Genomic DNA, 18,148 nt, shown 5'->3' with positions numbered 1-18,148 from the left:
TGTATGGGTACATTGGTGTCCCAGATCTTGAAAGCATATTTCACCGACATTTCAGTATTAATATCTCTGTTAAACCATACACTTTATGATCACAACCGAAACATTATAAAACTGAAAGTGACTGAACAAAAAAAAAAAAAGATTTCTTGAAAACAACTCGAAATGTAGTAATTTTCTATTTATTATTGCTAACCGCAATTAAATACACGAATAAATAAATAAACAAAAAGGGAAATCTGCATATAACACAACTGCTAGACCTTAAAGAGTTGGTTTTCATATACTGTTAGTAAATGTTAGCACAGCCAAGATTCTCATCCCTCAAATAACAACATTTGCTTTTTTGCATAGTAAGTCTTTTTAAAAAATGGGATTTTTATAGCTCCATGTGCTCACAGTGCTTCATGATGGATCCCAAACGAACAGTTACACTTAAAATGTAGGACGAAGCAAAACATCTTAAAATCATACATTCAGCTCCAATTTTCCTCGCTAATTAAGGTCACTACAATGTATTACAAAGCAAACTTTTATTAAAGTCCAATAAGAGAGACTACCAAGTAATAATGGACAGCTGCACTACATGTGAATATGTAACTAACGATCCTTAATTTCCTCCTGTACTCAGCTTCAATGCTTACGTTAAATAAGACTAAACACACACACACACACACACAGAGAGAGAGAGAGAGAGAGAGAGAGAGAGAGAGAGAGAGAGAGAGAGAGAGAGAGAGAGAGAGAGAGAGAGAGAGAGAGATAAGCCCCTTGAAATTTAATTTGATTAATCAATTTTTAATTGTATTCGGCAAATAAGTTTGCTTAAAAGGTAACAGCTTCCAATACGACTTAAAAAAATAAAAATAAAAAGAAAACAGGAGGTTGGAATTTGTAGTAAAGTAGTTTTGAACTTGATGTAGTTTGACAACACTCCCTGCTCCTTCCTTACCTATCGAAACTTTCAATTTCAATGTGAACCTCCAAATTACTGTTCCTTTCTTCCATAATTCTTCTTTACATCTTATAACGCAGTGAGCATGAACTTTGAGACTCAAAACATATTGAATATTGAATTACGTGTATGATATTTTCAGGACAACAAACAGTATGGTTATGTTTGAGATAACCACTCAATCAAAGAAAAAATATTGATAAGTTACAAAAATCAATGGCACCAGTTGAATATCTAATGAAGGTTAAATATTGCAATTTTGTAAAAAGATTGTAGAGAAGACAGAATATCTAAAATGCAAAGTGGTATCATGTCATGCTGATAGCATCTCGTATTGTGTGCAAGCTCTTTTATTTAGTTATGGATTTAAATTTTTATTTCGACGAATTATCTCAGACGATAAGGGCAGGCGAAAACTAATTTTCTCATTACAGAACAATGTCAGGAAACCGGAAGACAACATATACAAAGAAAACAGCAGATAGCTCTCCAGCCCAAAGGAGAAGTCTTCCTTCTCCCAGATACCTTTTCAAATGCCTATAATACAAAGCATGTTTTAAAAAAAATCATAACCAAATAAAGAATGCAAGCTGCTTAAAACAACTAAAATAGAAGGGTAACCTTTCTTTTTGTTCTGTTTTCTTGTTGTGATATATTTTACAGTGTTTTTGAAAAATCAAGTCTGTCATTAAAAGTAAGATTTATTCCATCTAATTGATCAGTAAAATCATGGTTGCCTGAATGTCTGTATTAAATAATAAACATATTTTACAGAGTTATTTGTTTTATTTTGTTTTTAAGGATTTTACGGCGCTTGCAACACATTTTTGTTTTGTTTTTAAGGGTTTTACGGCGCTTGCAACACATTAAGGTCATATCAGCGCCAGTAAAAAGGAAGAGAATGGGATAGTTAAAAGTTCTAGAATTACAATTAAAGCGCAAAAGAAAAGGTAAGACAAAGGGGAACGGGTTCAAATAGGGAACAGATGTAGATTCCAAGAGCACACCGCCAAAGTACTTAGTTTGAGATCACCTAAAAGTCTCATCCAAACACAAGCACAGGTCCCAACTAAGAGGAATACACTCAAATGTTTACCAATCATATAATATAATATGTAAACTAAACATAATACAATGCATAACAGAGAGATGATTTACAAGTACAAGGAAAAAAATATCATCTCCCAAAACTATAACTATACATTCGACTGTTTCCCTCCCAGTCAAGGAACTCCGGCAAGGATCAGGACAAAACTAAGTAATCTCATTCCAAGACAATGACAGGAAACAATTGGAAAACAGGTATCGGGGGATAGAAGACACAGCATGTACCTCCCTGCCCACTATGGGAGGTCAGGATCCCCACCCAGCTTGCAACACATTTAGGTCATATCAGCGCCAGTAAAAAGGGAGAATATGGGATAGTAAAAAGTTATAGAATTACAATTAAAGCACCCAAGAAAAGGTAAGACAAAGGGGAATGGTACAAATAGGGAATTGGTGTAGATTCCAAGAGCATACCATCAATGCACTTAGTTTGAGATCACTTAACAGTCTCATCCAGACGCGAGCACAGGTCCTCACTAAGAGGAATACACTCAAATGCTCACATTATAAATTCAAAACAACAAATAAAATAATAATAATAAATAACAGAGAGGTGATTTACAAGGAAAAAAAATATCATCTTCCAAAACAATAACTATACATTTGACTGTTTCCCCCTCAGCCAGGGTATCCGACCAGGTCCAGGACAAAACCAAGTAATCTCATTCCAAGACAAAGACAGAAAGCAAATTGGAAAACAGATATAGGGGGATATAAGACACAGTAAGTACCTCCCTGCCCACTATGGGAGTACCGAGTTATTTGGCTATTTCAATTCTTTATAGAGTACAAAAATACCCCCCCCCCCCCCCCTAAAAAAATAAAACAACGAAAAGTATATTAAAAATATACATTTGAGGAAGATCATAATTTTCAAAAAAAAATTCTACTTTTTAGGATTATATTTAAGTACATTAATGCCGAAGATAAAATAGAGAAATTTGAATAATTCATTAGTAAAATTATTTTTCCCTCCAAGGAAATGTTTCAGATTTAAAAACTTAACTGTTCCATCAGAACTGGAGGAGTAATCAGATTAGTTGAAGAGCGGTATATCAAGTCAACGTCGTTTCTCAAAATATATATTAAAAAAAAAAGAAAATATATAATATCCCAGGATCAAATAAAACAGATTTTCATTACAAGACTCTCTTTAAATAAAAATCTGAATTGATGATAAAAACTGATAAGTTGCAATCAGACTGCTTGCGTGGCTGAAACAATTATTGTCCCTTCTGTTTGATTTCAAAATAAATAAGACAACCATCTACAATGCTTTATTGATTCTTTAAAAGTGGGGTTATAATCGACTTTACCCTGAAAACATATCTTACCATTTTAATTTTAAAAAGCAGTAACAGCAATGTAACTCGGCTTCAAAATTTTTTTACTGCTCTTGGTGGTGAAAACAGTTGACAAAGTTTAATCAAAATGGGGGTAAGTATGACACAACATAGATAGTCCTTTGCATATTAAGTTTAAAAAATAATAATTGCTAGAGGTGTTTAAAAAGCCTCAGAAATGAGGAAGCTAAATAAAAGTTGAAAGACAAGAAAGGTAAAGATGATATTTGCAGCTCAAAAAAAAAAAAAAAGAGTAACGAGGGCTACGCAATGATGCCAGGGGACTTAATATCTTCAATGGAATGGCAGTAATATGCATTAGGTAATTAATTAATAACAGAAAACAATGAGCAAAATATCAGATCATTTCAACAAGAAATAGAATGAGATATTTCGTGGGTCACTTAAATATATTCAACAATTCAATATCTGTATATCCAAAATTATGAACATTAAGAAAATATAAATGTCAACATCTCTCAGCACATAAAATCATAGCTACAACACAGAAGCCCAGTTAATATTATTTATCACAATTTGCTGAATGAAATCTACCACAAACACAAAAATGAGTTCACTTGGAGTGGAAGAATTAAAATTCTACTTCACAATTTCTTAAATCAACTCATAAACTATGCAAGTATATATCTATCTAAAGGGTAGCAAGCAATTGCTTTCATCCGTTTCATGCTATAAAAACCGGGATAAACTACTGGTCCATGGGTCTTAAGGCTCTGAAGGACTAAATAAAAAAACAAAAACATGTCTAATATGAAAAATACATTTGTCTCCCTGGCACTTCCAAAGCGGGGACATGGCAGTTAATTTATCTGACCCAAGTCATATTTTGCATCATATCTTTGGACCTGACTTGCCACCTGATTCTATTTTTGAGCCAAGAAAAATAAAAGTTTTCAACTCTGAATCTATGTGAATAAAATATAGATACAGCATTGCACTTTACATCCTGGATGACTAAGATTCAAACCTCGCTGTTGACTTCTCCCTTTTCTACCTTGAGCAAGACACATTATTACTAACCTTGAGACGTAGCTGATACCTGGGCTATCAAGGCCTTTTCTCGAGACAAACCTTTATGGAAAATTTCCTCTCAGGATGAATATAGAATGTTTTATTTACAAACTAAAACTAAATGCATGATGGCGTACAAATACAATAAAAAATTTCTAGCTTTATTTGTGGTTATCAATTAATCACTAATTTTGGTTTCCTCAGAGAAACACAGAGCAGCAAACTTATAAATGATCAAAATTTCCCCTCAACACATTTCAATTTTCTTGTATCTACTTTCAAGTTATTGGACATCAGTTTTGTTTCAATTTGACTATCAACTTCTGCACATTTTCCTACTTAATTTTTATAATTATTAATACGAGATAAGTCTTCTGTTGTGATGGTATTTACCAATTGAGGTGAATTTTGGATGAAAATAGGATAGAAATATATAAAATATATATAAAAAAGACATCGTTCAAGAACAATATACTCTCACATTGCAAAAGCATGAGATAAATACATTTTAAAAAAAGATGGTAAATATTCAATTAAAAAAAAACTTTTAAAAAACCCCAATAACAATCGATTATGAAATAAATATTTAAAAATTCATATTTTGATTGATATTACCAATACACAAGATTACAGGAACAATATACTAATATAAAATAGACATAAAATAAATATAACAAAACATAATGTTGTAAAAATATCCTCAGAGAGGTTTGATTTATGGTTTGAAAGGTTTTACAGCGCTTGCGACACATTTAGGTCATTTCAGCACCACTAGAAAAAAGAAAATGGGATAGTCAAAAAATTCAAGATTTACAATTGAAAGCATACAAGAAAATTTAAGACAAATGGGAATGGTTCAAATAAAAGCAGAAGTACTTAAATTGAGATCACCTCAAGCAGACACAAGCATAGGTCCCCACTAGAAGGATCTCACTCAAATGTTTACAAATCATGATATTGATATTCAAAATAAAAAATATAACCATACATATTAGAGAGATGATTTACAAGGGAAAAAAATATCATCTCTCCCAACAATAGTTCTACCTTTGACTGTTTTCCTCCCAACCAAGGCCAGGACAAAAACCAAGTAATCCCATTATAAGACAGACAGAAAGCAAGTCGGTAATCAGATATAGGGGGATAGTAACACAGTAAGTGCCTCTCTGCCTGCTATGGAAGGACAAAAGACCTCATCCAGCAGCAAGGTTTAAATATAGAGAAGACAGATATATGTGGAGTTTCAATTAGGATTTGAAATAAGGCAATAACATTTCTGATTTTGAATTGGACACTAAATTTATCCTCCTTGAGATTAAAAAAAACAACTGATTATCATAAACATTTTATAGTCATTTTATATGAGGATTGATCAATACAAATTGCCCTGACTCTGAAAGAATAGTTCCATTCTCATCAAATTTTCAAGAAAGTATTATCAATTACTTATTTGACTACATTTAAAACATAAGAAACTTTTAATAAACACTTTCGACATTACTGCCTACAAGAGTAAATAAATAAAAAGTGTAGCTTTATCAATGAGAAATTTTGCAATCAAAATGGCTTCCACTGATATGAGCTCTGTCATCAAATATTTTTAAAAACTCCAAGTGATATAAATAGGCATAGGCAATTGTATAAAGTCTATGAGGAAACATGTCCATCATATAATGTGATCAAGTTTTGAGTAGGAAAGTTCAAATGCGGACACCTTGATGTAACAAATGAGGCATACCAACAGAGGAAATGAAGGAAGAAAGACAACAGTTATGTGAAAATACCCTGGCATTTGTAAAAATCAAAACATACTTTTGGATGAAACATTACTCTACCGAAATGATTGAGAGTTTTTTTTTTCTGTTACCTACACAAAATAAACAAATCGCAAAGGAAAGCGTTTTGAATATGAAATCTGTTTCAAGACCTGCATAAGACTGGTTTATGGCCAAATCCACACATTCAACTTTGAAATGTACCCCTTTAGCTGTTGTCTGTGAAGTTCCTTGAACATTTAACTTCTTCCTTTCACTCATATTCTCACTTTTTTTCTGTTTCACCAAACGGATTGTGATTATTTTCAAAGAATTACATGGAAAAAAAAAATAAATTCAAAAGAAAATTTGGCATATAAAACCTATCCGCCCCCGCCACGCCCCCCCCCCCCCACCAAAAAAAAAGGAATTTAAACAATCATTAGTTTATATGAATATCACCGTAGGATGTAAGATTAAAGACATTCTTACATTAACAAAGTCAAAAAAAAAAAAAAAAAGCTATTTGGGATAGCCTACATGTTGTGTATCCGAATTAGTACAAAAATCTACTGATGATAACTGGGGCAAATTTGGTTTTCACAAGTTTATGTACTAGGTTATATGTGGTTGGTCTGCGAGAGACTTTAATTCAAGTTTAATTGTTCACGTTGCATATTCATACTCAGAGGATTTGTTGAGTGAGTGAATGAATAATAAACATGTTTGCTTTAAAAAAAAAAAATCACAAAAAAAATCTTCAAACCGTACTGTTTTTACATTGATGACAATATCAAATATGTAAATTATATTCTGGCTCAACAAAATAGTTTTCTTATTACATTTTTGAGATCTCTAATTTGTCATAAAAACATTTCAAATAAGCACCAGAGTGGAAAAAATCTTCAAAACATCCAAGCAAGTAAATATGGACGAATCTCTGCATGATCCTTATTTTATAGGGTATCAAAGTTTAGTAACACCAAGCAGGATCAAGTCTACACTTCCCAATGAACCATAAGTATATCAACTGATTTTTCATATTTAGACCATCAAGCAATGAGGAAGCTGGATGCCATTCAAGGGCACTTGCGTGTGTCATAACAGGTGGAAATACACGCCGGGTTGATCCCCTTTCAACGTGCTCAAGGTAAGCAATCTTTATGTCAGTCTCCAAAGTTTTGCTTAGACATTTCTTGCAAAGTTTACATTGTATTCTTTTACAGCTCCCTATGCAGATATCAGTTTCACAATAATCAGGCAGTACTTGAATATCAGAAGAAGAAACTAAAATCGAGTCATCATAATAAGCAACATTTTTCCTGTTAGTATTTGATGTAAAATGACCTAGCCCAACCAGACTGAGAGCATTAAAAACAACATGTTCATAGAGACGGGCATTTGTGGAGAAATGATCAGATGACAAATTTGGTGACATATTTGCTTCCATTAAAAATACATTCATTTGGTCATCTAAAACAAAATCAAACCTGACAAGTTCAAAAAAATTCCGTTTTGATCGATAATTCTTCAAAGACTTTATCAACTCTTTCTCCTTGACGAGAATCACCTGCCTAATTGCCAGTTTCATTTTATCCCAAATAGACTTTGCATCGAAACCACTGCGTCTTAAGTACTCATTAAAAGTACTTAGAAAAGTGAAACCATTGTCCGAGAAAGTCTTTTTCAAAGAAGGCACTTCCCACATTGGTAGATAATCATCACCCACAACATATTTGTCCAAAATGGAGTCATCAAATGGATAGTACTTTTGAGGACAAAATCTGAATAAAGCATCACCATCAACAACATACACTCTCAATGGATCTATGCCTGCGATAATTGTATAAATACCAATGTCAAATTTGTAACCGTCAATCAAAAATGGGTTTGAAACATATCGTTGGATAAACGAACCTTCTTTAGAAAGATCTAGACTATGTCTATCCTTAACCTCAATACCCCTGTGTCTATTACTTTTCTGAACCCAACTGAAATCCTCATGGTTGGTTGAATATTCCAGAAATTCTTTTTTTTTAAATGGCATCTCAAATGCTTTTGGAATAAAATCAAAGTCTGTTTGTGCAAGTGATACTTTATTTGTAATGTAACCTGAACCTGGATAATGATTGACACGCTGATAAGGTTTTAGGTCTTTCATGATCTTTTCATAAGTCCCAAAAGGATAATCATGTCCCCACATAACAACCCAGTCATCAGACGAACTCTCTCCTACAAGAAATCCCATGTTTTCAAATACCCCATGAACATGTTTGAGATAGCTGAAACGACCATTGTGGTTGACCTTGGTATTTCCACTTCCTTGAATCCATACAACGGGTTTGTCATTTATTGGCTTTGTCTGGTCAATACTCATCGCCTCTATCTCAGGGAGTTTCTGTAATTCTTGATGGTGTAATCTGTGAAGGAAACAATAAAAGAGACAATCACGAAAGGAGTACAGTTATCTAAGCCTGAGATTAGTCAGAAAGAGAAAAACCAAACAAAACAAAAACCAAACACCCCCTCCCCGCAAAAAAAACAAAACAAAAACAAACAACTCCACCCCCCCCCCCCAAAAAAAACACACCAAAAAACAAAAAAAAACAAAAACAAAACAAAATAAAAATTAAAAAATCCTCCACATATGTGTGCAAAGGCAAAGGGCATCATGGCATGGTACAGTGGAGTAATATTCATCTTGTAACTAAAATAAATAATAATTTAAAAAAAGAGGTTACTAAAATCTTATGGTTTAGAAATACTGAATCATTCCTGATATTCATCTGATTTAGCCCTCTCCGATCTTAACAAGTTTCCAAAAATTAAATAATATCTTCATGGACAGCTTTTTAACTCGGGGTAAATTTTCACTCATATTCTATCTCGAGAAAAGATTGCTGCAGTGCTCCACAGTGAACAATATAGGTTAGTGGCACTCAACCCCAGATCTCTTAGGTAGAAGTGTATGCCATCACTCAGCCATCTACCCCCTTGCCCCCCCCCCCCCCCCAGCTTTCCGTAAGAAGACTGTTTCTTGCCCAGGAGGGCTTTTCTTAGGGTGTTGAAAAAAGCACTCAATGTCGCAATTACAATGGTTGTATTGCTGGCAGAGGTGCTTGGACAAAGTGGTGACTTTGATGTAACCAACATTTTAAATGTATAGTGGTCCTAACTTGAATATATTATTTTCAGTGATTTCTGAGTTGTGAAATAGGGAAATAATGTTTGAAACAGATTTCACACAAAACAGATTTCACACATAACTTGATTAGACACAATAAATGTTTTCAGTAATTAAATAGATGTGATCTACAAAACTACTTACTGATGCTCCATTTTCATACTGTGCAGTTCATACATGTTGAGTAAAATAATAATGACGCCTATTGTCAACACAGCCAGCATAATATAAAAATATTGATTCTTTCGAAAGGACTTCATCTTTGCTCTTGAGTTTCTCTCCAAATGATGATAATGTCCTGACTCCATTATGGGTCATTCACTGTCACAACTTTTAACAAAAATGACACAGTGTGCCTGGGGAAAAATAAAAGGCGAAAGCTAAGCAAAATGAAAAAAAAGGCAGTCTTTACAGTTAAAAGGGATTTTTTTTAAATTAAAAAAAAAATTAATATCCTGGCCTCTGTGACTTTAAATAAGCATAAATAATTATAGACGAGAGGAAAGTTGGGTTGTTAAGTGGATTGGGCATTGTCCTAATACCTAGAGGACCCACGTTTGAACGTTCTGGTATTTTTTTTTCATTAAGCAAGAAAGCAGTCCTATAGAGCAATAAGACCAATAAAACCAGAGTATATATCCTTGTTTCAGTTGTGTTGATTAAATAGTAATAACTGCTTGCTACTTTTTAAAAGGATGATAGATCATCATTATCAAAACCTTGCAAAGAACTATTTGCCAGCATTAACAGAACTCAATTGGTAAAGATTTTGGCTTGAGTCACATACAAATCTATTTATAGTAAATCATTTTTCCAACTCTTAGAGATGGGGTACATTGAAATAAATTAGCAATCTATCCAAAGGGTAGTAATTATTACTGGTAATTTTAATTCTTAAAAAAACGGACAGACTCCTATTTCATGGGCTTTTAGACATAGCTACTCCTGAGAAGAAAGAAAGTCAGACCCCTACCCCGCCTACTTTATTGGGTTTGAAGATTGTTTGCTTGGGAGGAGGCTAGAGCTCCTCCGATAGAGCTTCAGACTCCCTTGAGTAAGAAGCTTAATGTAAAAGCATATTGCTCACTTTCAGGTATCTCAGGCTTATTTTATTTCACTCGCCATGAAATTGACCCTGAAGGCAATTCTACCTACCCCATCCCCTTTAATTTCAAAACGAATATTTGCATATTTATGACAAAGGTATACAGACAATTGGGTAAAGTTGCCTGTACATCCTTGGGCATGTATAACCTGTATATTAGGAAAGCCTGTGATTATCATTTAAAAAACCAGTTGAGGAGTGGCCTAATTATATCAAACACTGCATACATGATCACTCTAAGGATAGCAATGCTGACTTGGTTAGAAGACTGTATCAGAACGAGTGTCACACTTTTTATTCTTTTAAAAAATTTGTTGAAAAAAATTGCTCTTTATAGATTCATGTTTTATCTTTGATTCTGGTATACACAATTAAATCTATTTTTTTTTTCAAGAATAAATTCAATTTAATAAGGTGAAAACAGGAAAAGAAACAGCAAAGTTTGCGGTCGTGAGCCATAACACTAAACACATGATAACATCACAGACTCATCATATGCAAAATAATCAGAATTGAAAAAAAAAGCGGTAAAGCCAGTTTGACATTTTGAGTTGCAAATTTTAAAAACTTGCATTGTATTTAAGCCTTTTGACATGATCAAAATTTGGCATCATGACGTTATTTATTGACTTACTGTGCTAATAATTTACTTAATTTTTTACTGATTTATCAATGGCATTTTTTTCAGATCGTTTGGCTTTTTTCCATGACTTGTTTGGCATTTTTTATGTAATATTTATCTGGCAAGATGTCTGTAAATAATGACCTTTGACTATTCACACAGTACAGTCTGTGGTTAACCGTTTGTGGCTATTAGCATTGCTGTGGCTATGTTCACAGTGCCCTGAATGTAGCTTGTCCAGTGATGCCAGGCTAGGTTCATGGCAGGGTTGCCAAATGGCCATTTGCATGATCAAATTGACCAAAATTGGCCACGATGAGCATCATGGTTCTACGATAATCAATTTTTATTTTATAAAATTTTTATTATAATTTTAAAAAGTAATAACAATGTTTTTCCTAGTTTAAACAATTTTTTTTTAAACCACTGAAACCGACGAGTATTTCAATGGGGTCAAAGAGTAAGTAGTTTTTGGGCATGCAAGGTTCCATTTGGGTACTTTTCAAGTCGAAATTGGCTACGAAGAACTCTGACCATCTGGCATTAGATGATCAAAACCAATTAGCAGAGAAGGAAAGAAAAATACACTGATTTATCCCATACCACTTAGTGAGATAAGAGAAATAATAGGTGTTAAATTAATGGCCGTATTTCACATTGAAATAACAAACAGAGCAATATTCATATCCTGACATTCTAAAAAATATTGCGATTGGATAATAAGACAAAATTCTATTATAAAGTCCAACTTTATGCGAAAAAAGTCTCTACAAATGTTCAAGTTGACTAGGACAGTTCCACATTGTATTCCATCTTTATTTCTCAATTTTGATAAATAAAACTAACTGCATTCCTGAAGAATATTGTTATCATTATTTAAATAACAATGAGTCATAAAAAAACAAGAAGCTTTAAAAGCTATGTTGCAATGTGTGTGTGTGTTTGTGTGCCAAACTTGATAAATGGGCGTGAGATTCTCATTCTCGTGATCAGTCATTTGACATTAATGTATCCAAACTTTAAAAACCAAATTGAGGACTTTGAATGTTGCCCAATTACACTTGTTTAGAGAACTGATTGTCTCCATAAAAAGCACAAAATTTGATTAAACTGACGTCTCTTCTTCTTCCTCTTCAAGCTGAAATTTCCTCATGGAAGACTCAGCTCAGCATTCACAACTGTTTTACCGGGAGCTATCCAAGTTGTTCCACAGTCTTATAGTTGAGAACAGAAATGATGGAAGATGGCAGTCCACTATGGCAACATAAATTTGTCAGGTTTCCTCTTGCTCGGTTGGAGGCCCTGTAATGGCAACCTGGCCTGGTTTTTCTGGCCATGGTAAAATACATTTAGTTTATTCTTCTATCTCCTTTCCTTAAAAAAAAAATTCCCTTTATTCATCCCATAGGGTAAATTTGTCTCTAGGGTCTATTCCAAGGGAAGACTGGAATAACTCAGGCATCAGCCGCAGTGCAGTGCAGTGCCGCAAATTGAGCTAGGGTGAGGTGACTCGCTCAAGGCCACACAATGCAGGGGTGGGTGATTGAACTTGGTACCTTTCGGGTACGAAGCAAAGACCGTAGTGCTGAGCCACGCTGTCCCGTATGTCCTTCAATGGTTCCAAATGGGGTATCATATATGGCTTTAATTTGTTTCTAGGATTTTGTTGAATGAATTTTATAGCTCTTTGTTGGATGGATTCTATTTCCTTAATTTCGGAAGAGTGATAGGGATCCTATACCGTACTGCTATATTCGAGTGTTGGTCTAACATAAGCTTTATAGCATTTCTCTTTAATGTTTTTTTTGCAGCTGAAAAGGTTTATTCTCAAGAATCCCAGGTTGGAGTTTGCCTTTCTGCATATGTTTGCAATGTGGTCTTTCCAGGTGAGGTAATTATTTGTCGTTACTCTGAGATATTTTGCTTCTAGTGTGATGTTGTGTATTGTACATTTTGATGGTGTTATCTTCCTCTTGTTGATAATTTTCAGGACTTGGCATTTTTGTGGATGAAATTCCATGAAATTGTCATTTTCCTATATCTGTAGGTTAACAAGGTCCCGCTGAAGAATGTCTGAGTCCTCCTTCTGCCTTATTGCTCTGAAAAAAGGCTGTCAATCACAAATAGTCTCAGTTGAGTTCCTGGTGACAACCTTTCAGGCAAATGACTGATATAGATAAGGAATAAAAAAGGGGACCCAGAATGGTACCTTGGGACACACCTGATAGTATTGGAGCTGACTCTGACTCTGACATTGCACCTTGAATTAAACTTAAATTTTTTTCACAGCTAACCCTGTCGATTTAAAAAAATGTCAAGGACGAAAATACAGGAACAAGAACTCTTGAATAACCCCAATACTCTTCACAATATCAACTGTCATTGCAAAGAAAGATTACCATAAAGATTATAGAGGGGCAAAAATCATCAAACGTAATGAAAAATTATGGAAACAAAATGGCTCATTTTGGTCAAGGAGTTCAAGATTTTAGCTTCCTGATGTAAAACCGTATTTTCGTTTATGAAGCTGTCTGTGTCTTTCAGTTTAAGGGGCGAGCTTTTTACTTCTATTTATTTATTGCTTGATTTTTTTGTTTTTTGTTCACTAGTCTTGTTTATTTTTTAAAAAGCTTTGTAATAATATTATTATCATGCCCCCCCCCACCAAAAAAAAAATGTCAGAAGAGAGATTGCAAGTTATCAGATGTCCATCACCAACATTTTTTTTATTTTGAACTGATATTTTTAAAATTTTTGTTAGGGAGACAGAGACGCCAACTTTGAATTTGGCTCACAGGAGTTTCAGACACCACTCGTAGGAATTTCAATGCCGAAAGGGGAATTTCTGCACACAAGAAAAAGAAATTGGAATGGGATTTGGCATTGTATTTACATATTGTATAGTTCTAAATAGATAACTGATAAGAATTAAATTATGATACATAAAAACATTGCTAAATACAATCCCAAAGTTTCCTTATTTTAAATGAAGTAAAGCGCCAAAACCCAATGGTAGAAATTGTAGTATTGGTGGTAGTGAGGATGATGTGGTGTTAGTGGTTGTAGTAATAGTGATAGTGATTATGAAGATGTGATAGTGGTTGTTGTTGTAGTAGTAGTGGTAGTGATGATGATATGGTGGTGGTTGTTGAAGTAGTAGTGGTAGTGATGATGATGTGGTGGTAGTGGTTGTAGTAGTTTTGGTAGTGATGATGATATGGTGGTGGTGGTGGTTGAAGTAGTAGTTGTAGTGATGATGATGTGGTAGTGGTGGTTGTAGTAAAAGTGGTAGTGATGATGATGATGTGGTGGTGGTTGTAGTAGTAGTCGTGGTAGTGATGATGATGTGGTGCTGGTGGTTGTAGTAGTAGTACTAGTAGTGATGATGATGTTGTAGTAGTGGTTGTAGTAGTAGTAGTAGTAGTAGTAGAGTAGTAGTAGTAGTAGTAGTAGTAGTAGTAGTAGCAGCAGTAGTAGTAGTCGTAGTAGTAGTAGTAGTAGTAGTGGTTGTAGCAGCAGTAGTATAGTAGTAGTAGTAGTGGTTGTAGCAGTAGTAGTATAGTAGTAGTAGTGGTAGTGATGACGACGATGTGGTGGTGGTGTGGTTGTAGTAGTAGTAGTAGTAGTAGTAGTAGTAGTAGTAGTAGTAGTAGTAGTAGTAGTAGTAGTAGTAGTAGTAGTAGTAGTAGTAGTGGTGGTTGTAGCAGCAGTAGTATAGTAGTAGGAGTTGTAGTGGTTGTAGTAGTATAGTAGTAGTAGTAGTGGTAGTGATGACGATGTGGTTGTGGTAGTTGTAGTAGTAGAGTTAGTGATGATGATGTGGTGGTGGTTGTAGTAGTAGTAGTGGTGGTAGTGATGAAGATGAGGTGGTGGTGGTGCTTGTAGTAGTAGTGGTAGTGATGATGATGTGATGGTGGTTGTAGTAGTGGTGGTAGTGATGATGATGTGGTGGTGGTTGTAGTGGTAGTGATGAGGACGATGTGGTGGTGATGGTGGTTGTAGTAGTAGTGGTAATGAGGATGTGGTGGTGTTGGTTGTAGTAGTAGTGGTAATGATGATGATGTGGTGGTGGTGGTGGTTGTAGTAGTAGTAGTGGTAGTGATAATGTGGTGGTGGTGGTTGTAGTAGTTGTGGTAATGATGATGTTGTGGTAGTTGCAGTGATGATGTGGCGGTGGTGGTTGCAGTAGTAATGGTAGTGATGATGTGGTGGTGGTGGTGGTTGTAGTATAAGTGATAATGATGATGGGGTGGAGGTGGTTGTAGTTGTAGTGGTAGTGATGATGTGGTGGTGGTGGTGGTTGTAGTAGTAGTGGTAATGATGATGTGGTGGTGATGGTGGTTGTAGTAGTAGTGGTAATGACGGTGTAGTGGTGGTGGGGATGGTTGTAGTAGTAGTGGTAGTGATGATGATGTTGTAGTGGTAGTTGATGTTGCAGTGATGATGATGTGGTGGTGGTTGCAATAGTAGTAGTGATGACGATGTGGTTTGGTGGTAGTGATGATGATGTGGCAGTAGTGGTGTAGTAGTAGTAGTGGTAGTAATAATGTGGTGTCGTGGTTGTAGTAGTAGTGGTAATTGTAGTAGTAGTGGTAGTGATGATGATATGGTGGTGGTGGTTGTAATGGTGGTGGTAGTTGTGGTAGTGGTAGTAATGATGATGTGGTGGTGGTGGTGGTTGCAGTAGTAGTTGTGGTACTGATGATGATGTGGTGGTGGTTGTAGTAGTAGTGGTAGTGATGATGTGGTGGTTGCAGTAGTAGTGGCAGTGATGATGGTTGTAATACTAGTGGCAATGATGATGATGTGGTGGTTGGAAGGTGGGGGGGGGGGGGGGGGGGGGGTTATCCTTGGAACAAATTGACCTCACCGGAATTTAACGGAAGTTGCCCGGAGCCCAGAATTTTTTGCTCCAGACCGGAGTTTTTTCTGGTGAAACCGGAGTTTTGGCATCACTGGGGAGACCATGATTTTGGTCTTCCAAAGTAAAGCCGTATTTTCATATATAGAACGGTTTGTTTATGTTGCGGAGTGGAGTTTTTTATTTTTTAGGCCGTATAATAAAAGCATGCAACCTTCCCCAACCAAAAAAAAAAGAAGACAAATGGGAAAAAGCAGAAGAGAGATTGCAAGTAATCAGCCATCCAATTCCAACACACAAGTTATCGTTCCTTTCTTTTTATTTTTTATTTTTTTAGCTTTAATTTTTTTGTTCCTCAACTCAATAATTCGTTCAGAAAAGTTCTGGGTGAGAGGGAGGAGGGGTAGGGTATTATTATTACAAAACTTTTTTTAAAAAGCAAAAAAATAAAACATGAGAATTGGCCAGTTTGGCTAGGAAGACCTAGATTTCGGACTCTCTAGCCGCTACCTCGATTGTCAAGAGTTCCGTTAGCCGAGTGGTCTGAGGACTAGATCAGCACTTGAGAATCCATGGTTCAACTCATCCATGGAATAAAAAAAAAACCAAAACAATTTTTTGGTGGCGTTTTTATGCACCTCCGATAGAGGTGTACAAAAACGAATCGATTTTATGCACCTGCGTTGACGGTGATGGTAAATTAATGAAAATGTTGCTGCATACGTCAATGAGGTTTAAATAGTTTGAGATTGTAGTTTAGCACGCTGCTTAATGATTACCGATGTACATATATACAATGATAATAAATTAAAGAATAACAACAATAATTTAAAAAATCAAAAGTAAAAAGAAACATGGCACACAAATACTGATCTCAAATAAATAAATAATTTTAGAAAATTAAAATCGAAGTTTTTGAAAAAAAAAAAAAAAAAATAAAATAAAATAAAAAAGAAAGAAAGAAAGAAAAAAAATATTTAAAAAATAAATGATGTCTTTCTCAATAAAGTAAACTTAAAAAAAAAAATTTCTACAACAGGAATCGAACCCAGTACTATCATGGTTAGAGTTTGACAGCTTGTCCACTGCCCTACGGAGCCACCTCACTGTTCATCGCATTTAATAAGGTCTTTCTAAAACAATATTTAGCTTCAATGCAACTTCTATTTTCTGGTTTTATATTAAGACTTTTTAAACTATTGTTATTTTTATATAAATTCATTAACAAAAACATCCTACAGATGTCACAATATAACTTTCGCCATGTCCAAATACAGAATCACATTATCGCTGATGACATTGGGTGGGATGCGCATGCGTGACGGAGGTGTATAAAAACGGTCCGTTAAGATACACCGTCGACGGAGGTGCATAAAAATACAACGCAATTTTTTTCTTCTTTGCTTGAGAATTCACGTATCGTTTTATGTTCTAGAGTCTAGAGTTTGAGTTAGAGAATTAGAGTCTCTAGAACACATTTACACTAATAATAGTTTAGTATCTAGTAACTATCAATCATAATCGGCTCCAAAAAATCCCCTCTTTTATCAACTTTAGTCTTTTTATTAATTTATATTAGGCACTTGCTGTGAAATTACTGAACGGGCTTATGAAAAGGACATGCCACAGACAAAGAGAAAACAAATAGTTGAGTAACATAAAGTAAGTAACGGTAACAGTATTGTTTGTTAGTAGATAACAATAACCCAAACAACAGGTGGTCATTTCTCACGATTGAATATTACAGTACAGTAGAGAGACAGAAGAACGTCTCCAGTCCAGTCTACACATTTTTTCGCCCCGTAAGCCAATGTATTTCAACCATTTCATGACAATGAATACTTATTATTGCTTTGCGTATGATTAAAAAAAAGATTTCTGAATAATAAGAATGTCTTACATAAACTAAGAATTGATTGATAAAACAATCTTTTCTTTCAACTCCAATGTTTCACATCTTTAAACCAACCATAAACAACATCCATAAAAATCGGAAGTTGACAACATCAATAATCAATGCATGCGACAGCACAAACAGTTGTTAAAATGAGGAAAATGAAGATCGATCTAATTTAAATGTACTCAATACACTTCTAGCCTGTTGTTACAACCAGATATAATTAAACGACAATTATCAATAAGATATATTATTCGTATTGTTTTATCATAAAAATGATCTTTACAGGTCCTC

The 18,148-nt window shown here is 34.7% G+C and overlaps 1 protein-coding gene across 1 annotated transcript; it reads right to left on the bottom strand.

Moving 5' to 3' along the window:
- Positions 1 to 1,637: 1,637 nt before the first annotated feature.
- On the bottom strand, positions 1,638 to 17,965 carry LOC144961779 (putative tubulin polyglutamylase ttll-15). The gene is made up of 3 exons (XM_078894864.1): positions 17,858 to 17,965; positions 9,514 to 9,725; positions 1,638 to 8,605 (listed from the first exon to the last, which is right to left on the bottom strand). The coding sequence occupies exons 2-3, from the start codon at positions 9,675 to 9,677 to the stop codon at positions 7,159 to 7,161; spliced, it is 1,611 nt and encodes a 536-aa protein (XP_078750990.1). The 5' UTR covers positions 9,678 to 9,725; positions 17,858 to 17,965; the 3' UTR covers positions 1,638 to 7,158.
- Positions 17,966 to 18,148: the final 183 nt, after the last annotated feature.

This window comes from Berghia stephanieae, chromosome 1, assembly GCF_034508935.2.
Source record: "Berghia stephanieae isolate SIO BIC M18660-M18661 chromosome 1, UCSD_Bste_1.3, whole genome shotgun sequence".
Taxonomy (NCBI): domain Eukaryota; kingdom Metazoa; phylum Mollusca; class Gastropoda; order Nudibranchia; family Aeolidiidae; genus Berghia; species Berghia stephanieae.
Note: the sequence above shows the minus strand (reverse complement) of the source record. Positions and strands in the feature narration are given on the sequence as shown.

Excerpts from the sequence above, each read along its gene's own strand:
- LOC144961779 (XM_078894864.1), bottom strand. The coding sequence starts at position 9,677 with ATGGAGTCAGGACATTATCATCATTTGGAGAGAAACTCAAGAGCAAAG. Across the intron at positions 8,606-9,513 it reads AGTATGAAAATGGAGCATCA|ATTACACCATCAAGAATTAC; the intron begins GTAAGTAGTTTT and ends TTTCCTTCACAG.